Source organism: Periplaneta americana, chromosome 7, assembly GCF_040183065.1.
Source record: "Periplaneta americana isolate PAMFEO1 chromosome 7, P.americana_PAMFEO1_priV1, whole genome shotgun sequence".
In the NCBI taxonomy this organism is placed as follows: domain Eukaryota; kingdom Metazoa; phylum Arthropoda; class Insecta; order Blattodea; family Blattidae; genus Periplaneta; species Periplaneta americana.
In genome coordinates this window covers 146,192,548-146,217,645 of record NC_091123.1, presented here as the reverse complement: position 1 = coordinate 146,217,645, position 25,098 = coordinate 146,192,548, and the positions used below count along the sequence as shown (strand labels likewise).

Sequence of the window (25,098 nt, the reverse complement as noted above, 5' to 3'; positions counted from 1 at the left end):
GAAATGTCACAGTCGTTCTCGTACCGATGCCACTATAATGCCCAGCAGATATCGTTCCCTTTGTAAATTCACCCCTAATGATTCTAATACAGTTACGCCAAAATGAACACTTGAGCTCAAAGGAATATAAAAAACGAAAGGTTCTTTACCTGTGATCTGAGCCTGACACGCTTTAGACTTTAAATACAAGTCTACTGCAGTCTGAATGATCACTAGTACACTAGCTAGATGCTTACTTCAGAGAAGTGATATACTGTTTTTGTAAATCTTCTTGCGTAGAAGCTTCATAACGCTGTTAGTACAACCAAATGAAAACGTCGTCGTCCTCGTGGTCTTGTGGTTATCATACTTGCAATTTGTTCAGAGATTCGCGGGTTCAAACCTGTCCGAGGGCGAATGATTGTAAGGAAAATAATAGGAAGGGAAATAGTTTTAGCTATGCTTGGTAAAGGGCTGCAGACAAAATATGCCGGCCATTTGTCATCCATGTCAGAATTTGGAGGTACCAGTGGCCTAAATTCGCTACAGAAAATCTCAATTAAAATACATATGCCTTGATCGAAAAATGTAAAGATAGTTTTACTCTTATTTTCTGGCTGAAAATCTAGTATGCTAAATGATTTTCCATAGAGTCGGAGTCCTTTACTCTTTCGTTTGATAACACTTGGGATGAAGTGAAGGACACCGAGACGGTCGTACGTGCATATCAAGGAATATTACTTTTTAAGTATTTAACACAGTAAAGTTTTAAAAGTGTTTTAATATTTAAAATGTTTATCATGTTTTTAAATAATTAAGTGTTATAAAGCCAATAGAAAAATTAAAACATTAATAATTATAATACAAGGAGCCTCCAACGTGGACTTGGTAGTGAGTGAATCTCCTGGATCTCTTGGGATTGTTCCCAACTGTAAGGTGAAATTTGGATAGTCCATTGCGAATAATCGTACTCAGCTGGTATCACCAATGCCACTGACGCTGGATAACAGCAGTGGCGTAGACAGACTAATTATTTTGGGTGGGCCAGATATGCAGGGTTTAAAAAGTACCTGACCCATCTCCTGACAATGCCGCTGCCGTCAACTCTCTTGAAACTCATTCTCGGAAGTCTTATTTAATAACATGCAAAATTATGATAAACAATCATGCAAGACATAGCTATACAAACGCTTCATAAGGTGAACTGGAGCTGTCGAGATTTCCTAGCAACGAATCTGTTGATCGCTGATGATAGGTCCTTCAACAAATCCCAACTTTTCTCTCTCTCAATGGATAGAATTGATAGATTACAAAGCTTTGTGCTTGACATGATTGTCGAATTTTTCTTCGTTTCAGAGCTTGGAAAGTTTTATATCATTGCCTTAATGAAGGACGAACATTTACTAATATCCACTTTTGGAGACTGAAGTGCTTCCGATAATGAATGTGCAAGAGCAAGAATATCGTCTGAACATACCAAATAAAATAAGGTGTCAAATTTTTCTAGCTGGTGTAACAATTCAGTAGCCCCCACGGCTTTCTTCTTTTTATCGCTGTCAGACAATTTTTTAGACTCAATCCAACACAGTTAAATTGGCTCTTGAAGAAATGAACGCATTTTTGACTTCCTACCTTAATGCTATCGACTGTAACTATTGCTTTGGATCCATGGTTTAGTTTTAATGTTGAGTATTTTCAATAAAAAACGCAAGAATTCGCATATTTTTGGGTGGGCCCATCTGGCTCACCCGCTGGCTACGCCACTGGGTAACAGCAGAATTGATGTGACTTTTTAAATAATAGAATTGACTTGAATAATGGTAAGCAAAATGAATAAAGATGTCGATTTTCGTTTCAAATATTCCAGAATGTACATTTTTCATTGCAAAACATGGCGGGTTACTATTAGTATCCTGCAACGTTCGAACATGAGGAAGGCAACCAAGACATTACAAACTTTGTCTTATTTCATATGAAAACCTAACCGCAAGATCTATGCTAAAATTCTTAAGGGGAGTCTGTACACCGAATTTTGACAAAAAATGAAATTTTGGTTTTATTGTTTTTCGGTAGTTTAATATGTGTAAAATAATAATAATAATATGATTTTATTTCTTCTAATTGTCAGATTTTAACCCTATCTTCAGCAAAAACATTGTAGTAATTGTTAATGCAAAAAATGTTATCAATAAAAACTTTTTTCTTACCAACCGCTTAGTGAAATTTTAAATTTATTTACCCGGTTGTATATATAAAAATATGTTACATATGCCTTATTTTTTTCTACTTTTGTATCTTTTATCGTCCACACCTGTGGAGTAACGGTTAACGCGTCTGGCCGCGAAACCAGGTGGCCCGGGTTCGATTCCCGGTCGGGACAAGTTATCTGGTTGAGGTTTCTCCGGGGTTTTCCCTCAACCTAATATGAGCAAATGCTGGGTAACTATCGGTGCTGGACTCCGGGCTCATTTCACCGGCATTATCACCTTCATCTCATTCACACGCTAAATAACCTAAGATGTTCATAAAGCGTTGTAAAATAACCTACTAAAATAAAAATAAAAATTAAAAATCTTTTGTCACTTCTGAGAAAAGTGCACCCAAAATTGAGGAATTTAATAATAAAAGATATGGACACTTTGACACCATTTTTCTGCACTTTCTTATTTTTGTGATATTGGTACACTTTTCTCGGATAGTATTGTACCCAGAAGGCTGAAATTAAAATACAATATCAATGTGATGGCATTTTACACAGTAGATTAAAAAAAATTAAGTTGATTTCTATTTTTAGAAAAAAATAAAAAATAATTTGCAGTGATTCTTAATGCAAAAAATGTTATCAATGATTTTTTTTTGCCAACCGCTCAGTGTAATTTTAAATTTATTTAACCGGTTGTATACATAAAGGTATATTTTTTATACATTTGTATCTTTTATAACTTCTGAAAAAAGTGCACCCAAAATTGAGGAATTAAACATTGTAAGATATGGAAGTACAGACTCCCCTTAAACGGTTAAAACATGAAGGGGTGGAAATGGGGGACAGCGAATATCTTTATAACGAAGTGGAACGACGCTAGTTACTACTGTATATTACGGTGAATTTCTCTGTTTTAAAGTGACATTGTGTAGATTAGAATTCATTTATATTTATTTTTTTATTTATAAAGCTTGAAGCTTTCTGTTGTGAAGGAAGCAGATATGAAAATAAAACGTGGTTGAGGTTAAGTTATCGAAGAGTGGACGAATGTGCTAACATGTTAACAAGGAACTTAAGGATTTGGGTACTGAACACGTTGTAGATCTCCTGAGGATATGAAAAAATTATCTAATGTTTAAAAAATATTCATTCACTTCAGTTCGTGTGGAAATATTTTCTGCGTGAAAATTTATTGTAATGAACAAGAGTCTCGATAGTGGAAAGAATAAAGGCATGCTAGTGTTATACTGCAATTAAAAGCTCGAATGAGCTATATCGCAATGTCAATCTTTTAGGAAGTGAAGGTCAAAAGAATTTATCCATACGCAACATAGAGAAAAATGGAGATACTTGATAAAGTAGGCCAAGGCCCAACTGTGAACTATCGCGTCATAGAAGAACAATTTTATCCATACAGAAACACACATTCCCTTTCGCAGTGTCATAAAATATCATCTTATCTAATTTAAATAACTTCAATGAAAATGGGACTCAAAATTTCTTTTTAGAAGCTTAAATCAGAGGTCTCTTTACTTTCAACAGAAATGGAATATGAAGGCTGGCCACTCGAGCAGCTCTCTGAGATTCGGGTAGCGGTCGTCAGATGTTTTGCCACTTGACAACTGCTGCCCGTTCCGGTCACCGCGCTGACTAACACTTCAATGAACGGCATGACTCCATTACCAGGCATACAGTAGCTCTTTCAATAGCCCCGAGCATTCACTTGAATTCCTAAAATTTAGTCATATATATGATTTAATATTACTTGGAAGTTACGGACGTACTTTCAAATCATACTTGGGACATTTATGTCTCCCACTGCTGTGTTGTCTCAAATGGAGACAAGGTGTCGTGTTGACCACACGCCAAGAAGCCCCCTCCCCAGTAGTGGTATGAAAATCCCTATAAACATTCACCCAAGGGTACACTCACACATGGCAGAGATAGACTTCCTTGTGGCCGCACAATAGAATATTAAGCTACACAAATAAGTATTCTTATTATGTGAATACGAAAGCGACCACACGCATAAAAAGATAAATACATGAACACAATGTACACAATGAAAACATAAACATCAATTATGCCCTCTGAAACGTATACCTTCCTCAGCTAAGAAGCTACAGCAAAATGCCAATTATATCAAATAAATATTGTCGATTTTTGTTAACACGGCCCTAAGATCATTGTGTGAACTAGAGAGCTGTGCCATCACTGATTCTGTAGAATGCTTCATGTATTTGTCCACTTCGCCATTTCTTATCACCACTTATATGGTCATTACCTGTAGGTTGCACCAATACTTATATTATTATCCATAGTAATAGCAGGTTCTTTTCAATATTACTAATATGTTTAGTCCACTCTCTCTAGATTTCTAGAAAATGTTCCACGTTTGTCCCAATTTTTCTTGATCATACTATAAAAAGATAAATCGCATAATGAGTGCCTGTATTCAGAAACATAACGTTTATGTAAAGGTTGATTTGTATATTGCAGAAATATGCTTTCTTCATACCTAATGCTAAATAGTGACAGTAGCCTATATCACTTTGATATTGTCCCGCATACCTTCCTCCCCTTATCTCCGTCTATGCATACATGCATACATCATTTTGAGTGGTAACGGTGAGTCTTCCAAGAAGTGGCATCGTGCGCAGTATGGTCCGAGCCTCTCACACTGTTCCTGCTCCAATCAAAGTCATCCCGCTATCTCTTCCTGGACTCTATTATGTGTTGTAGTAGTTCCTCTACCATGACCGTGAAAACCGTAACAAAACCCTGACCTGAAAGTGGGACTATCGGTGTCACGTTTTGTGGAAATGTGTTGTCAGTTTCGTAGACAGATGTGGTTGGTCTCACGTGGGACAGTTCAGTCAGTATTGCCAGTTGTGCAAAGAATTTTCTCCTCCAAGGCGGTTGAAATTTTCCGATCCGACATAAAAGTTCTCGCGTTCAAGTAGAAAAGATAATAATAAATTTGGAAAATAAACTTAGTGGGTGATTCTGAGAACAATTATATATAATCCAGTTCAATTACACTTATTCTCCACTCTCAACATTGGAATGGGTCGAATAAAATCCGCAGTCAGGAGATGAACTCGAGCTCAAAATATTCTTCTCCGCTTTCCAGGGATTTAAAGTACGTATGTATGTATGTATGTATGTATGTATGTATGTATGTATGTATGTATGTATGTATGTATGTATGTATGTATGTATGTATGTATGTATGTATGTATGTATGTATGTATGTATGTATGTATGTACGTATGTATGTATGTATTATGTATGTATGTATGTATGTATGTATGTATGTATGTATGTATGGACGCACGCACGTACGTACGTATGCATGCATGCTTGCATGTACATACGTATGTACGTACGTACGTACGTATGTATGTATGTATGTATGTATGTATGTATGTACGTATGTATGTATGTATGTATGTACTGTACTGTACAACAGTGTCCGACTTAAGTCATTTATTTATTAATATTTGTTTAGGCAGCCAAAATATCAGCAGAGACATGTGGGAGGTATTTAAAGGTTTCGCAGGCGGAATCAGAGGTAGTTATAGCGTCCACTGTAGAGCTGGGGACGGAGCGGTTCGGTTCGGAGCAGTTACTGTGACGTCATTACTCGGTTGAACCGAATACAGTACCGAGTATAAATTTGTGGCGGCAGATTTAAAATTTAGATAGATTGAATCGATTTTAGAACGTACTTTGAAAGTGAAACCAAGCGTATTTTAAAATCGTTGTAGTAAAGCGCTTTCGCTTTGCCAATTGACGAGAAAAAAGTGCTTCTCTTCATTGCGAAGTGGCTGTTGCAAATTTCATTTGCGTGATTACAACTATTTGCGGAGTTATTTTGTATGAAAGGCCTATTTAACTTTCAGTGTTGTTATATATGACAGACGAAATAAAATTGATAAAATAATTTATAATACTAACATGTGAGGTAAACGTTAAACGCTGGAGCTAAGTAAAAAAGAAGATAGAAAGAAACGGGCTCCATGAAGCGCTGCCTAAAACACTTAAAAATAACACACAGAATTATTTACTATTACGGAAAGTGGATAAAATAATCAATAAAACGTTGGAATCTTAAACTGAAGAACATAATGTTTATTTATTTTATAACATTACTAGCCTTCAATACAACCATGTTATCTTTGGTGAAGAGTAACATTATTGATAAATTAAAGTAATTAGGTAACATAATTCGTAGAAATAAATATAAATAAAATGATGACTGATGAGGTAACACAAATCCAATAAACACAAATAGAAGAAAATATAATGCACTTCCTTTTTTGACGTATTTTAATATTAATGAAACACTCTAATATGATGATGATGATGATAATAATAATAATAATAATAATAATAATATTATTATTATTATTATTATTATTATTATTATTTACAGTAATATGGTCAGACTGTCAGTGTTCATTAGGCCCACTTGACAGGTCATATAATAGGATGAACTCCTCTTCAATACTAGAGGCCTTTCAGCCCGCCTTGGGGATAAGAAAATAATTTGTCCTGCAGCAGAAAATATTTAAATACAACAGTAACAACGTTACTGTCTGCTAGAATTAAGTAAAACATGTGAATTCTGTTTGAACTGACCGGCTACGGTTAACCGAGTAACTTCGGTGCTCCACTGCCAAGCACATAAACCGATAGAACCGAGCAACTCAACAGTTCTAATCGCTCCGTCTCCAGCTCTAGCCCACTGACGTCGTGTGAATGTTACGAATTTCAGTCTTCGTATGATAATTTTAAGTTAAACATGCACAGTTAATCTGTTATGTTAATAATTTATTTTCTTTCGGCTTTCCAACGTTTCTTTTAGTCGCGTTTATCGGCGGATAGTGTTTTATCGAGTCATAGGCCTGTGCTCTTCTTACAGTTCCGATAATAAACCTATCATATCAACACGTAGGTTATCTTCAATCCCTCATAATAATTTATTTTCCTTGTTAACATTCGGAACAAACAACGGACATAACAAGAAAGTATGAACAGACAGCGCAGAGTTTTAACACAATTTTGTTTATTTATTTCAAGATACTTTCAATGTGTCACTCCTAGTGACACTACCATGAGAACTTCAAAACCTGAGCAAACCAAGTAAAATGTTGGATTCAGACTCTGACAGATCATATGGTTCTAACTAAGACATACGTGATAGACGACAACGCGCATTAACTTAGAAATGTCAACGTACTGTATACTGCTTGCTGGAATATATTATTTTCCATTCTTCCGTGGCAATCTTTCTCTTTGTTGTCACGAGTTTTAGAGATTGGACCGTGAATAATTCTGTGGTGTTTGGTCAGAACATGATAACTCCAAAAATGGTCTCTTTTTTTTTGTTGAAATCGCAGTCCTATATAAAATCAGTTCCTTTCGTTTGATATAGCCGTGATCTCTCCATGTACTCTTATGTTATTTTCATTCACATTTGTATGTAAACTCGAATTATGATTTATATAGGAAAAGTCAAAATAAAAATGCTTGTAACTTGTATCTCAAAACAGGTTTTTGGAATTATCATGTTTTGACCAAACACTACAGAATTATCGGCGGCAGCATCCGAGCTTTTATAAACATTCTGGTTCATATGATCATTACTAGCCCGAGACAAACGTGCGCCAATGGTACACTCGTGCAGAGGTGCCACAATCTTGCAACTACTGCTTCTTTGTTTCGCTTATGCGCAAATCGATAATACTGTTATATAACAATGATAACTTTAGGCACCTCATTAAAAAATATAGGTCGCTACTTCAATTCGCACTAATAGTTTTCTGTCGTATTATTACTATTATTATTATTATTATTATTATTATTATTATTATTATTATTATTATTATTATTATTATTGAGAAAAATTTCTAATGTTAAATATCAGTGCTGGTTAATATTCATTTTATATTTGCGCACATCTGGATGTGAACTCCCTCCCCAAATAAATAAGGAACTAATAATAAACTGAAGTTAAATTAAAAGAAGATTCAATACATTTCAAGATGAATATTGTTGAATGACACTGAAGTAAAATGTAGTGGGTTAAATTAATATAAGAATCATTGAATTAATTAGTGTTTGCTATTTTTGTCCGTAGCGATGTCGTGCTCGGAGATTTCGACGGCGGCCAGTGACCCGGCGCGCGCGCAGTTGTCTCTGAAGCACTCGTCGAGCCTGGAGCGTCGGCAGAGCGGCGCGCGGCGGGAGCGTCTGACGCCGCGTCAGTTCCTGGACAAGTACTCGCTTCCGCGCGTGGTGCGCGTCGTGGCGGACGACGCCGCCCAGCTGGGCCCGCTGGCCGAGCCGCTGCTCCTGTACCGCCAGTATCGCAGCGCCAAAGTGCAGGCGCGCAGCGTCGCGGGCGGCAAAGCGCGCGGCCCTGCTCTCGTCATACCCGACTCCTACCAGGGTGAGCCTTGAGGCTGGTCCACAATAAACCGGAAACGGAAATGACAACGAGAACGGAAATATTGTTAAAATAAATGTATTTAAATGTGAGCATTCAAAATTAACGACATGCTTGCCGGAACCTGGGAACGGAAACGTGAAAGTTTTAACTTTGCCGTTCTCGTTTCCGATCACAGCCTACTAGATTCATTCTGTTGCCATGAAAGATCGACTTATATTTTGTAGGAAGGAGGCCGTGACATAATTTCTTCTTCATACATTGCTTGTAACTAACCCAGAAAGTCAGTAGAATCAATTTCAATATATCATCGGTTTCTTGGTAAAAGTGACCAACTCACATTCTAAGGCTTCCAAGCATTATGAAAATTTAAGACATAATTTTAAATTAAAAACTAATAATATAGCACATTTACCTTCAAAATAACGTGTTACTAACATCTAGAGAAATACAGTTATCTTTGGATGGATCATTAAACCTTTAAATGCCTTTTAACAACAATTTTGAACTTTGGACTTGGTCACTTTTACCAAGAAACCGTCGATATGCTTCGTGTATGTGTGACAGATTAACACTTGAATTGCATTCTGTTTCATACATTTTGAACTTGGTTAATCTGTGTTTATGTTGGCTGGTTTGTACTCATGAGAGAACGCACCATTGGTCAACTATACACAATAACATCAGAATGCGTAATATCAATTTTACATATCGTTATTGACATACATATCGATATGTATAGCCGTTTTCGTTCTCGTTTTTTGTGAATCAAAAATATTCACGTTCATGTCCTCTGCTTCCCGTTTTCGTTCTGGTTCTCGTTCCTGGTTTATTGTGGACCAGCCTTTAAATAGAGGTTCTTAACCCACGGATCGCCGTGGCTTTGGGATGGGTAATTGTACAGTAGGTTCCCGAAAAAATAAAAAATTACAGCTTTCAGCACAGGGACGTCATTTCAGTCTTTGCCTGGGGGGAAACACTTTTTATGGGACAAATTTGACCGTAAAAATATATAATCATATCAGATTCATTGAATATATTTTTTAAAGATTTTTTTTCCATTTCTCAAGTATTTGTTTTTTTTCGGAATATGTATTATGTCTTTCTCGTGTTCAATTTTACTGTACCTGGTTGACATGTTTCGGCCTGCTATTGGCCTTCTTCAGAACTCAGAAACATGTTAACCAGGTACAGTAAAATTTAACACGAGAAAGACATATAATACATATTCCGAAGTGATATAATGTTAAAAGTTGTGTAATCAATATGTATGTTTGCTTTTATTTTAAGTCAGAAATAGGGCTGATATTATGGTTTAATTTTTTATGGTCAAAGTTTACTTCACTTAACAGTACACTTTCAGTTTCCATACATAGCCCAGTTTATCCAACTTATGCCATGTTATTTACATGATTTGCTGTTAATGTGACATAGGTGCTAACAAGGAAACAGGTACCGTACTACCTGGTTGAGGTTTTTTTCCGGGATTTTCCATCAACCCAATATGAGCAAATGCTGGGTAACTTTCGGTGCTGGACCCCGGACTTATTTCACCGGCATTATCACCTTCATATCATTCAGACGCTAAATAACCTAAGATGTTGATAAAGGATCGTAAAATAATCTACTAAAATAAAATAAAACATAAGAAATTAACAATTACACTTTTCATTAAGAAACAACAGTGTGAAGAAAGAAATGGTAGGGACCGAGACGCAGTACATATTGAGGCCTGAACAAAAGATTCCCGCAGTGATGGTAGTGGTGGTAGAAATAACCACTTTGCTATAAACCCGAGAGAAGTGAATATCACTTCATCAAGAACCACAGGTACTGATTAAACTAGGAATACCAAAAGTTAAGTGGACCACTTTCAAAATTTCGCTCCTTAACTGTTTTTTACGCCACTAATTTTATTGCGACGGACTTCAGAGGACTACATTTCTCTGCACCCAGATTGGAGCCCATTACACTTGTTGGTATTACTGTAGAGCAGACATTTACAGAGGGATGGGCATGATAGGTTAGGCAGCAAGGACATGGATAGATAGACAAAAATCTGACTTGTTTCAGTGACATGAGATACATATTCATAACCTAAGTTTCATTGTCGTCAGCGCCAGACTTGTTCTTGTGGCAAGTGAAAGCGTATCTGGCTTAGTTTCCGGTAGCTCCAGGCGAGACTGCAGTGATTCCGGGCCGGGCCCAATAGAGACCGCGCGGCGACCCGTGAAAGGGCTTTACCCTCTCCGTGAGAATTGACTGTCTCTGCTTTGACACCCATGTCTGGAAAAAAATTAGTATAGTGCGACAAGAGAGTTCCTGCCCTCCCTCCTTACTTTCCAAAAAGTCGTCGGAGCAATGAATTTTGAATGGAAATTGCAAGCGCAATACATTATTAAAACATAGTAGTAACTTATAATGTACCAAGTTGTACATAATTACGCAGAAAAAATGTCAATCATATTGGGCACATGCGTCCATCACACGATATCACGACAAAACTTACATAATCTTGTAAATAACTGGAAATTTTTTGGAGTAACATCTGCAACTAACAGACAGAACCGTGTGTTTCTATTCTTCTGATTTCTTTTTGTTTCTGGATCGTAATGATGAATCTCATAGATCCATGTTTCTTCCATAGTTATAATACGATCCAAGATGTTAGAAGACTCATGTCATGTTTGCAGTTTTTCTTGAGAAAGATAAATGCTTTAACCCTTAAATTGGCAAAACTTCATTTGTGCGAGATCGTGCGTATTTGCTTGGTTTCCGCACAAAACCAATCCGTGGCAAGTGTAAAATTCCACATTCAGTATTCCCAACCTAACACACATAACAATTTCCCTCTTCTTACCGCTTAAGTGACATATTGATTTTACTGCTTTAGGCTTTTAACATATTAATTTCACCTGAATTGCACTGTTAATTATTGTTTTTAAATATTTGCAAAAATTAAGTAAACTCTACAACTCCACCTACATTCGTGATGCAAGTAACATTAAGGAAGCCGTGAAAAAATCAACCAATCAACTTGCCGATGTTATTATTGCAATATTATATAAATAATATTGTTAAAATATTAAAATGAAAAATAAATCATTACATAACCTTACCGTTTGTTTTAAGTTCGCATTTATATACTGGGGGAAAAAAAAGACAGACGTATATCACGGCCTGCTGGAGTATAGTAAACACAGAAAACATTTTAAAGCAACAATGTTGAAGATAGATATTTTTGTTTTGCAAGTTTGCCGTCATTGAACAGAAACCAAGATGGAGATTTCATTGCAACTAATTAGAAATTTCTCTTTCAGGTATGTAATAAACGATCTTCGCACAAAATAATGTAAGATACACGAGCGGTATGTTTTCTTTCAATTCTCGGAAATTAAAAAAAGCTCAACTACGTTTCGCTTTTTCAAACTTTTCCTCGAACATGAAAACTTCAACATACCGCTCTTGTAACGCATATTACTATTGTGCGAGATCGTGCGTATTTGCTTGTTTTCCGCACAGAACCAATACGCGGTAAGTGTGAAATACCACATTCAGTATTCCCAACGTAACACACATAACAATTTCCCTCTTCTTACCGCTCAAGCGCGACATTCATTTTATTGCTAGGCTTTTAACATATTATTTTTAGAGACGTTTAACATAGTAATAATTATAAATTGGAAACTTACCACTGCAATTTCACCTAAATTGCAATGTTAATTATTGTTTTTAAATATTTGCAAAAATTAAGTAAAGTCTACTACTCCACGAAACTTATTGCATTCCTGATACAAGTAACATTAAGGAAGCCGTGAAAAAATCAACAAGATTCCAGATGCCGATGTTATTACTGCAATATGTTATATAAATAATATTGTTAAAATATTAAAATGAAAAATAAATCATTACATAACCTTACCGTTTGTTTTAAGTCCGCATTTATAGACTGGGGGAAAAAAAGACAGACGTATATCACGGTCTGCTGGAGAATAGTAAACACAGAAAACATTTTATAGCAACAATGTTGAAGATAGATATTTTAGTTTTTAAAAGTTGCCGTCATTGAACAGAAACCAAGATGGAAATTTCATTGCAACTAATTAGAAATTCGTCTTTCAGGTATGTAATAAACGATCTTCGCACAAAATAATGTACGATACACGAGCGGTATGTTTGTTTTCATGTTCTCGGAAATTAAAAAAGCTCAACTACGTTTCGCTTTTTCAATCTTTTCCTGGACCATGAAAACGTCAACATACCGCTCTTGTAACGTATATTACTATTCTCACACTAGTTTATTAAACCGTGTCGGACTGCAAAGAAAACAACTATCGCAATGTCCATATTTTGTATGTCGTACAATATTAGAGTATTGTGAAATTTTAATTTTCCTGCCAATTTCTTTTCTATTGTACTATTAAAATTACAGCATATAGCCTATTAACCTGTTGTATCCTATAGGATACTTTGCGAATTTAAGGGTTAAAAGATTCCAGGGGGCCGCAGCGTGGAGTTGAGAAAAGTGAATTTCACTAATTAGGTTCTCCGGACTCACCGAAATTCACCATAAGAGTTAAATATCAGTTCTATCAGGGTTTTTGACCCGATCAGAGACCGGTAAATCCCAATTAGCCTTTGCCCTCCCTAATTCTCTTCAAATCGGCGGCCAAGCAACTTGGAAATCGTCACTCTGAATCGTTTCTGATCAGTGATCAGCGTTCAAGCATTTAGGAATCCATTTAGCATATAATTATCTCACAGCCAAATCACGATATAAGATGTGATATAACATTCGTGGGGAATTTTTAAAGCCTCTGATATACGTTTGAGTCCAATTTGTCAATCCTCTAAAATCATGTCACGCACAGCATCTGGAGTGATCCAGAAACTGGTCTTGCAGCACGGTGTTCACTTTTGATGTCCGTTCTTCCTCTCTTGAATTCCGCAACCCAATTTTTATGTGGCGTACGAAGGATAATGAGAATTACTTTGATTAAACTGAATAGTAATACAAAAATTCATGTTTATGTTTACATTTATAATTGCATGGAATTTGCAGAGGTTATCATATATATGACAGGTTAATAATAATACATGATGATAATAATTGTGATGAAGAAGTTGGCGTGACGATGTAGGAAGCAGTCTGTGCTGCACCGACCCCGCCCGATTTCCTGCTTTCATCAGGAATGTGGCGTGTGAATACCCACTTTCGTGCCCCGAGGCAGCCTTCAGCTTCATCCGCAGTCTTTCTCGCTACAGATTATCTTGCTCGCTGGTAATTGAGCGCTTCGTCTTCCCCAACCGAACAAGCAAATAAAACAACGTGCAGTTGTAGTTATTGTCGAATGTTGTAGAGAATATCTAGCTCTTGTACATTCTATCTCTAGTTTAAAGAGACTGTGTTATGGGTGGTCTATGAAAAACTCTTATTGTTAGTAATGTCTAAAATGTACTTAATATCATTACCATCATGATCATAGCCATCATCATTGTATTATCAGTAATTACAAAATGAAAGTAAAGGAAAGGGTGCTATAAGAAATAGGAGAAACACAGTTATGATGGTATGGACAAGTCATGGGAATGCAACAATGGCGAAACTCTTAATAGTAATATGCGTTACAAGAGCGGTATGTTGAAGTTTTCATGTTCGAGGAAAAGTTTGAAAAAGCGAAACGTAGTTGAGCTTTTTTTTTAATTTCCGTGAATTGAAAGAAAACATACCGCTCGTGTATATAGTACATTATTTTGTGCGAAGATCGTTTGTGCGAAAGAGGAATTTCTAATTAGTTGCAATGAAATCTCCATCTTGGTTTCTGTTCAATGACGGCAAATTTGCAAAACAAAAATATCTATCTTCAACATTGTTGCTTTAAAATGTTTTCTGTGTTTACTATGCTCCAGCAGGCCGTGATATACGTCTGTCTTTTTTTTCCCCCAGTCTATGAGTCTGGAATCTTGTTGATTTTTTCACGGCTTCCTTAATGTTACTTGCATCACGAATGCAGTAACTTTAGTGGAGTTGTAGAGTTTACTTAATTTTTGCAAATATTTAAAAACAATAATTAAGAGTGCAATTTAGGTGAAATTGCAGTGGTAAGTTTCCAATTTATAATTATTACTATATTGAACGTCTCTAAAAATAATATGTTAAAAGCCTAAAGCAGTAAAATCAATATGTCACTTAAGCGGTAAGAAGAGGGAAATTGTTATGTGTGTTAGGTTGGGAAAACTGAATGTGGAATTTTAGACTTTCCGTGGATTGGTTTTGTGCGGAAACCAAGCAAATACGCACGATCTCGCACAAAAGGATTTTGAGGCTTAGCCTATCCAAAAAAATTTGAGTTAATATCTAGTAACAGTATAAGTTCGTAATAACGATGTATTATAACACTTGGTTTCACGCCGATCCTTCCATATATTAAATTTACTGTTGTAGTCATCCCACTGGGAGAGGCTTGTGGCAGAAGCCTCACTCACAGGTAGCGGCACTCGCAAGCTTGAGGGGAGGTCGAGGAGGAGGAGGTATCGATTCGCTACGACTCAATAGCAGGATGTGGGGCTAGCCTCAACGGCGATATAATACGCCGCGCTATGTTGGTTTTCTGTGAATACGCTGCAGTGTTATGTGTTACTTTAATCAAAAGTGCATGCATCTACTAATTTTGGTGTAAAACGGCCAATACTGAGAGAACATTGGGGCGTACAAAGATAGGAGATCGACACTACATTTACATTATTAAATAGCGGATGAAGGAGACAAAATAGGAAGTTTTAATTTTCATGGTATATGAAATATCCTTGGTTAACAGGGTGCTCTGAGACAAGTTGCTATATTGTTATACCTGTATTCTGTTTGGGGGGTAAAAATGAGTGGTCATTATCTTCTTGTAGGGTCTGTGTCACAAAAAAATGTTGACAGAAAAGCCGAGAAACATCCGCTATATAGCCTACTCAACAGTGGAATAGCATAAAATTTTGAGCAGGGGAAGCTAACTCGAGTTGTCTTTCAGGTATGAGAAAACGTATTGCAAAAATATAGTCTTAAAATAAATAGTAGTCCATGTCAAGTAAGTAGTCCGAAGATTGGTTAGAATCTCATAAGTAATACTAATAAGGCATCACGTCAAATGGTACATAGTAAAATATGATTTCATATTCCATATCTCTAACAAATAGACACTTATACGTCTAATTTAACATTAGCTCACTCCCTGTCATATTTAGAGAAATCACAATATTAACGGTCAACAGATACAGTGTTAGTATAATTACGTCAATCAACGTTAAAATCTTTATCAGAAGGTTATTTTTGACTACATAAATTAGTGTCAGGAACTGTTATTTATCTCATATTTATTATATCAACCACAGTGCACACTAACACTTCAACTGAACACAACTCACGAAAGGGATAACTCGGAAGCTAAATTCTTCCCAATGCCAAAGTTAGCTTCTTGCGAGCCTTGCGACCAGGGTAGTTTAGTTAGAAAGGGATGGAAAATCTGCGGGGTGGGTTACACAGAAGAATGCGTGAAAGAAACGAGTCTGCTTGTAGTGCAGTGGAGGGGATTGGAATCTGACGTGTGCAGGCTTCATGTTTACTGCTGCATCACAAATCATCCTGAGCTGCCGCATCACAAATTTAACGCGTAAATATAAATTGTATTAAAATTAATAAATATTTTTGTTCATAAACTGCAGGTTTATTATGGAGGAAGATCGTGACTTGTGAAGGAAAACAAACCGTTAAACAACTAATGAAAACCTATGTGCATATGGAATAAATTCCCTAAAATAAAATGTATTTATTATTATTATTATTATTATTATTATTATTATTATTAAATCAGTTTACATTGGACGTTGTGTCTCAGGCTGGTTCTCGCTGCTAACTCCCAAGGGTCAACTGGTGGCGCAGTGCTACACATCTATGCAGCAACTGATCGCCGCTCGCGTCACGCGCTTCCTGACCAAGACGGAGATTGCGGCCTACAAGTTGAATGACAGCAAAGGTAACATGCATTTATATCTTTCTAGATTAAAAGAAATACATTGATCAGGGTTTTTGCCTGTTTAGTTCTGACACCTGCCGAAGAAATTAACTCCATTCTTATCCCAATCTTCTTCTTTATCATAGAGGCAGTGGATCTACATTACACTCGTAATGAATGGATGATGATGATGATGATGATGATGATGATTACGAAGAATTGTTGGGATGTCACAAGGGAATCGGAGTATCCGGAGAAAATTCCTGTGTTGCCTGGACCATGGGGTTGTCCAATACAAGTTTTAATAAAATTCAGAATGCAGCGGGATTTGAACCCGGGCTTCGTGGCTTATAAGCCCAACTCGCTAGCACTCAGCCACCGTAACGGTTAATTTAATAAATACATACTGTTATTTCGTGGTTTGTCGTAAGATTCGCAGTTAACTATATCACCAAACATTTTACTCAATAAATTATTCACAGCTCGGCAACTCGAAAGCAGGCGATGTAACAGAATTTAAAAAACCCACCTGTCAAGATGACCTGAGTATGTTCATTCTGTCGGTGGCTTATGACTGGCAACTTATGGGCCGCGATTCTTCACCAATCTGTAATAAATAATATAAGTGCAATATGTTATACCCCTGTTACTCTTGGCTCAGTCATATTCAAATACATAAAGCGCCCTGTTGCCACAGGAGAAGACATAATGCAAATTCAAAAGTCACTACCTAAACTTGAGAAGTACGGTAGTATGCGTCTGTTAGGCTGTATATCGTCGTTGTTCCTGTAATAACTCCTATGTGACATATTTATCGATTTTCAGATTTTTGCTCTATTAAATACCTTAAATAGTGATACAGAAAATAATAAAATCTCCTGTTTGTAATTATATTTCTTTATTTCGAAAATGTAAGAATTCACAGTCTCCTATGTACGGCTGCCATAGGATGAATAAATGTGTTTTCTCTTCCTACTGGACAATTTTATATTTTGCACATAGGAGCTATTGCAGGAACAACGACGATATGAATAGCCTTTAGCGTCGTGCATTACAGGCGCTATGTTCGGTTCAAGTGTGTCGAGTTTGGGGAAATCCGAACTTTGTTTCTGAGCTGCTGCTCTGCGATGTATACGTTCGGATTTGCCCTTCACGTTCATTGCCCTTCCCTACTCTCTCTTCTCTCGCCTCTCCTCCCTTCATGCTTTAATTGCGTAAGAATTATAGAACAAATCTTTGAGTTTTATATACTTCTAAGTTCAAATAATTTTTATTACAACATTATGATTAAACATTCACAGAAATATAAGTAAATTACAATATATTTTTTAATATAGTGCATACATTTTATATTTCCACGGTCGTGAATGTAGAGCGGACACGACAGAGCACAACGCAGCTACACACATGATAGTGTGGAAAGACAATGTATGCACTGTACATGACAGTGTTTACTGTACCAAATACCGACAGAAAGTATAATTACTTTCTTCACATAATATTCACAGCTGCTCGGCAACATTATTTATGTGAATATTTATATACATACTATAACATGAACACATAATATAAAATAAATTGTATAATTCCATAAAATTAATCGTATAATTTTTATTCTACACATCATTTTAACTTTTAATATCCAACCTGTTTATAAATAAAATATTCATTTTCATGCTACACATTATTTTAACTTATAATATCCAACTTGTTAATAAATAAAATAAATGATGTCATTTTCATACTACACATTAACGTCATGCATGACAGATGCTATGTTCGGTTCATTTTGTTGAGTATGGCGACGTTCGATATTCGTCGATGTTCGCTCTGCAGAAGGAAACCAGTCACTTTTGTTGGACCGTGTTATGAAAATATTTGCTGTCCTCCTCTCCAATCCCATCATAAACCGCTTAAGGATGTGAGCACATATCTTGCGTTTAGTTTTTCATATGGAATAAAACGAAGTTTGTAATGTCTGGGTTTCCCTTTCATGTTAGAAGATTGCACAATACCTTATAGTCGGTACTATGAAGACTGCATTTTTAAAAAGATATTTTGTTTGCTTTACTTATACGTATAGTTTTGTGAACGATTATTCATATTAATAACAACAACAATTACCTGTAGGTCTACTCATTATTATGCGTAACTTCACACGATAAAGTGCCTGACATCCTTATGCAGCTAAAGCATAAAGGGATAGGAGAAAAGGAACTAAGGCGAAGAGCACCGAACATGAGCAAGGAGAAAGGTACTACAAAGATTCGGCAAATATGATCCGAACATAAGGCCTCTTACAAGTTTTTAACGAACTCGGTTAGTTTAGTTATATGCTTCACTTATACGTATTGTTGGATGCCTAAGGGTACGTGCACGTTGGAGCAACGTTAAACGATAAAAGAAATGAGCTAGCGACGCTTTGGTATTATCAAAGAATGAGGTGTTATATCGGAGCAACGAGGACGCGAGGAGAGAACATTTTGATTTATCAGTAGAAGATATTCCATGCATCCACTTAATGAAATAAGATATATAGGAAATATCAACTGCTAAGTTCAAGGTTAATATAACTTAAATACGTACAAAATTAAACCCGTTTCTCATCCCAAAGATAGTATAAATTCGTTGTGTTGTGATTGGTTCTTGTGATCACATAACATATGACGAATAAATACACAACTGATCAATTTGCCAATATGTACAATAATTAATTTAATACGCCGAAATAATAATAAATCGATTAATATTCGGATATATTGATAACCACCGGTAATTATACATATTAATATTATCTTAATCAGAGATCATATGAACGACAAGAGCGAAGAAAATGGAACTTTTCATTTTCGTCGCTTTTATCGTGTATCTTCGCTTTTATCGTTACTCCAATATGCACACCTCAATGACAATGCATGCTTCAATTCTCTCTGATATAGCATCGCTATATATAGCATCGTCGCTCCAACGTGTACGTACCCTAAGAAGTAGGGCGAAATTTGTAATATCTCACGTTCGAACTTTGCACGACATTAACAACCTTTTCTAACTCTTTGCCCGCCTGAAGGACATGACATTAATTTAATGGCGAAATGTGATAATCTAGGGCGTTGCAAGAATTTTAATAAATTCGTCTACGAACACAATAAGCGATTCTGCTGTGTGTGCAGGGGAAGCGGCGACCCACGACTCCTCAGTGCGCAAGCGCCTGCAGTATGCCAAGACAAGCGTGGCGGCGGGCCAGGTGCTGAAGCTGCTGGCCGTGTTCGAGGACGTGGGCGACAAGAGACTCTCGCTACCCCTGCTGGGGCGCGCGCACGCCGCAACTAAGCGCTACGCCCAGTGCCTTGGTGCTCGCAACCAGACGGTGTTCGTGCCGCTCGGCTGCACGGGGCAGTTCTTCGCGGTGGCGCTGGGTGGCGCCCGCGAGGCGCACCAGGCGCCACTCTACCAGCTGGCGCAGCTGCTGCGCGACCACCGACTGCCAGTTAAGGCGCATCTCGTGGCAGGGCCTCTGCCCGCGCCCCTTCCCGTCGGCTTCACAGGTAATGGCTTGGCCTGGCTTTTCGAGTGTGGACCCGGGACAAATACAGGCACTGCCTGTTTATGGGATGATTGTCCAAGTACTGTCATCCTCTGAGGAGTTTAGTGCTGAGAGGAATGCGGTTCCGACTAGTCTAGCGCGGTACTGGAGTGGGAGGGAACAGTGACAGCGGCAGTCTTGAAGGAAGTTCAATCATACTGAAAACGTCCAATTTACGACAGCAGTATGCCTATTAGTTTTCTGACGTATTTTTGGCGAGATAGAGATACAGCCATTCGTATTTACGTGTTCAGAGAAGGGAAGTATTGTAGAAAATTTTATTTATTTATTTATTTGTTTATTCTGGTGAAGTTAAGGCCATCACACCACCAGAAATACAAATACAATAAAATAAATAAAAAGAAAAATCATAATAAAACTACAATAATATAAATGAAAAGAAGAAACATACTATAAAATTTAGTGATTAGTAGAATTGAATTAAATTTGTAAAGTTATCAATTTAAATATACTCTACTGCTGAACTCACTTGAGAAGTAACACTACTTCATTTGTATTTTAAGATATCACCAACAAATGATTTTGGCATGACATTATAGGAATCTGTTTTTCACGATACCAATCACACATATTCTAAAATTCCAATAAAATAAAACCAAAAACTTTTCCACAGCATGTTTCCTTAAAAATGACTTGTAACGGTGAAATATTTGATATGAGTAATTCATATAATAATGGGTGTTCAGTTCAAAGTGTGTCATGGCTCGCTGTATGCCGTCAGGTGGCTAGCCGATGAGCCTAGAGAATTCAATCTTACTACACTTCCGCAGAGGTGTATAACCTATGAGGTAGAGAAGTTGCCTAACAAGTACGGCGTTCATTCTGAAGAGTACGTACCGATACGTACGGTAACGCCGGTAGTGGCAGGAATGTGAACTGTTTGGAAATACGTACTGTCGGGATATGGGGAGAGGGTTAAGACGATTACTTACGTATTTGTTGACATTAACTTCGACGGTCAACATGGACACGGAGCATTTGATTTGTGTTGTGGAATGTTACCGTACGCAACCGATGATAACAAATACCCTGCGTACGACTTGCCGGCGCAAAACACAGTTCGAAAGAGATTATGGTAGCACACAGACCGTACAGACCGCCATCTGTTGCTACGACGTTCAAGTTATACCGTACACGTTCTCAAGTTCAGATTGAAGAACGCCTTAAATAATAGGCAACTTCTCTAACATATAAGCTGAAACTCGCTTCAAATCTGTGACCCAACAACAGTGACGTCATGACACACTTTGAAATGAACACCCAGTATTAACATCAGGGAGATGTTTGACTAAAAATTGCAACAATATATTTAATATATTAATAACAAAACCATATAGGCCTAGGTAAACAATATGTATATGAAATATTCACACACTTGAAGACTGCATATTTTTGGACGATTAATACTTCCAACTCCGCTCGGCTCGGCTTGACTGTAGCAACAAAAGAATCTACCTGCAACCTCCCCGCACCGATGGCAAGAATACCTCAGGTTCCAGCGCTAAACTCGTCGGAGGAAGACAGAGGTAGCCTGGCGGTATTCGCAAATCCAATACTCACAGGTGGGCTATCATGCCTCAGCACTGACAGCTAGCATATATATATATATATATATATATATATATATATATTATCAAAGCCAAATTTCTTGCGAAACATAATAATGGTTCCTCTTTCGAAGTTTCTCAGACAAGGGATTCTAACAGTCTGCTCTTAGTTTTGTCACTACCTTCATGGAAAGATTTACACGGTCTTCCTATTTTTTAAGAATAGACAGTAGGCTCAGTGGCATAAAGTGGTTTCGATAATTCTGTGATACTTGTAGGAAATTGTACTTCACAATTTAACTAAACCTGGTTTTCAATTAAAATGTATGCTAGTTCCTACTCAATCGTTTGCAGGACTTCCGAAAATCAGATTTAAAACGGTTAATTGTGTTTTTATAATTTAAAAGTGGTAATACTGCAGTCCTGTAATATTTTTTTGTATATAAACACACAGTTCAACAGATAAATCACCTTATCCCTCCGCTCGACATAATCTCGTCCGAAAGAAATTAGTATTTCGATATTATATGAATAAATTACATGCAGGAATAATATTAAATAATGAGAAAGAACTTAAAACTTCTATTGAGCTAAGGAATTTATTATAATTATTATTATAATACAAAAGTAGCTTCAATTATATTTCACTCGCAAGACCTTCAACTCTTGACAGTCTTGTAAAGAAACCCGCAGGTTACCGCACCTAGCACCTTAAATGTTTTAAAGTTCAAGGGAATATAAATATAATAGAATACAAGGAATAAAAAAAAATCGTCCTTCCATTCCGATTCATTCTTTTTAAAAGTCTATGTCAATATTCATAATCAACTTAAAATTATTGCTTTTCTTCAATGACTGTCAGTCATCAGCATGCACACACGAGTTCCTGTATCCCATCCAATATTACGTCAAAACAGAGCCTTCTTCAGTTACAAGCCGGAACCATACGTCGGCAACATCCTAATGAACTGTCAAACGGAGGCCTACTATCCAGAACATGTGAGGGGCTCACAACCAGAGTGGACCAAGTTCACCAGTGATCAGTTTGTGGATTAATACAATCTTGAATGAAGAAAACTTAGATTTATTCATTGCCATAACAAAGTCCGTAACTCATTTGTTACTCCACAGAGGGCAGCATTTTCTATGGAAGGTGAAGGTTGCTAAGCATGAGCCAGGAACTTTAAGACTCAATATCTCAGAACTATTCCAGATGGACTTGGTCCACTCTGGTTGTGAACCCCTGATGTGTTGGTCTAATGCTGATTTTCAATGTAAATTAATGTCACACTACAAATGTGTGTCGATGGAATTATGGTCGCGGTAGTACCAAACGTTAATTGTTGATGTATTATAAACTAAGTGCGTGCTGGCGATGAAAACAAGACAATGAATGAAAATAGGGCTGCAGCAATTTTACCGGTTATTATTAATGACAAAGTGATTGGCAATTCTTCTAAATTTTAAATATTGCATAAACTACATTTTTATAGTCTTACTTGTGGTTTGTGGTGTATCAGAATGCTAGCCAAATTGTTGGGTCTCGTCTGCTATATCAATAAAGTTATGCCGTTGTTTTTGAAGTTCATTGTAAACAGCTGTTTTGTGATCCCATAAATGTTTCAGTTTTGTTGAAGATTCGGAATGCTGCTATACGTCAGAACTACCTATAATTTGTAGATGCATACACTCACTTTGTTGGTTTTCAAGGTTTATTTATTAATATTATTTGTTTTGTAATAAATTACAGTAGTTGTAAACATGTTTCTTTTCACTTCGTATTTGCAGGATTTAAAGTTCACTGAGTTTACGCTAATTGGCACATACTTAATAGATAATGATGTGTTTTGTTACGTATTATGTTGAAGGTATGTTTCTTCATTTTTTCATAGATTTTTATACTTGGCCTTGGCCTATTTAAAATAATGTTTTAGAAAATTTGGCTCAACTGCAATAATTTAGAATAACAGTATTGTTATGGTGACTGACGAGGTTCAAACTAAAACTGACTTCCTGGGCATCTGAAATATTTATAGAAAAGCTCGACAGATTATCACATGAAATTAACATGTATATGATATCCTAGACCTTTCACGTCAGAGGTGAAACAACATAAAACGGCAAAACATTGTGAATTTACTAGCCACATAATGGTTAATTGATTGATTGGAATAGGGTACTGCAAAAGTACGTCGTTATTTTAATTATTTTTGGTACAAGTAACATTTCTTTAAGTATTTATTTATTTTCCCTTGTACCATAAATAAAAAACACGTATGCTTTTAATTTTTTAAAGTTACAAGTGCCTGTATGCAAGTACTTACGCGGTATTCTGAAACTAAAATAAAATACCATTACGTAATAAATTACGTACATCAATACACTGAATCTTGATCATATGCACCTAGTTTTGTATCAATTAATGTCGAAAATATACATGTGACAACGAAATCAAAGCACTAAAACGTCAAACGTCATGCCTTTATTTCGCCTTCGCCCGCCTCCACTCAGCGTTGCCAAATCTTCCCATGCTCCGGCTTGTAACTGAAGATGACTATGTGTCAAAACATGCTACATACATTAAGCTAAAACCTGCAATAGAAATGTAACATTTAGTTCTTCACATTGTCGAACAACCCCCTTCTTTCTTTCACACTGGATAACTGTCTCGCATGAGATGCAAGGTGAGTTGCTTGCAGACCCAACCTCACGATAACATGATGCTGATATACCGCTGTTTATTGTAGTTTCTATTACGGATTATGAAGGTTCAGTATGTTTACAATACTATCTCATCAATAAACTGCATTTTCACGGTGACCAAATTTAATTTTGTCCCGCTAGATCCGCGTTTTGAACCACTGTGCAATACCTTTCTATATCAGCATCGGAAACCCTTACTACACCAAGACAACACCATAGCATTTTAACCGTTACAGTTGACAAATGAAATGAGGCTTTGCAACCACCTACTTATACTATCATGGGCGTTAACAAAACACATAATTCATTTGTTTCCGTTAGCATATTGCGGACAGCATTCGGCGAATGAAGACAAGAAGCTTTGAAATATGTAACCAACAGACAGAAGAACATAAAGACAGAAAATCATTTGGAACTTTGACCCTTGCTCTCTAACGACGCTCAAAAACCGCCAATTTGGCAGCGACAGTTTCGATCTGATGCCTTGTGTTAATAGCCCATAATACGTACCTTCATTCTACTTCCGCCAGGTGGACGTGATAGTTCAGAGCGTTGCATGAGGCTGTTTAGCTTGTTTATATCTTGTCATGCTATTTTACATAATGCAT

The 25,098-nt window shown here is 36.8% G+C and overlaps 2 protein-coding genes across 2 annotated transcripts in view; one reads left to right on the top strand and one right to left on the bottom strand.

Moving 5' to 3' along the window:
• Nucleotides 1-25,098, bottom strand: part of LOC138703535 (valacyclovir hydrolase) — a 119,472-nt gene that overhangs the window by 82,698 nt on the left and 11,676 nt on the right. The window contains exon 2 of the mRNA XM_069831484.1: nucleotides 17,166-17,243. The gene's annotated coding sequence lies outside the window, so the exon portion shown is untranslated. The remainder of the gene's footprint in view (nucleotides 1-17,165; nucleotides 17,244-25,098) is intronic.
• The window catches only part of B4, a 75,747-nt gene that overhangs the window by 48,764 nt on the left and 1,885 nt on the right, over nucleotides 1-25,098 (top strand). Inside the window, exons 3-5 of the mRNA XM_069831479.1 lie at nucleotides 8,328-8,639; nucleotides 16,520-16,657; nucleotides 19,807-20,181. Coding sequence (XP_069687580.1) covers nucleotides 8,330-8,639; nucleotides 16,520-16,657; nucleotides 19,807-20,181 — 823 coding nt within the window. The 5' untranslated portion in view covers nucleotides 8,328-8,329. The remainder of the gene's footprint in view (nucleotides 1-8,327; nucleotides 8,640-16,519; nucleotides 16,658-19,806; nucleotides 20,182-25,098) is intronic.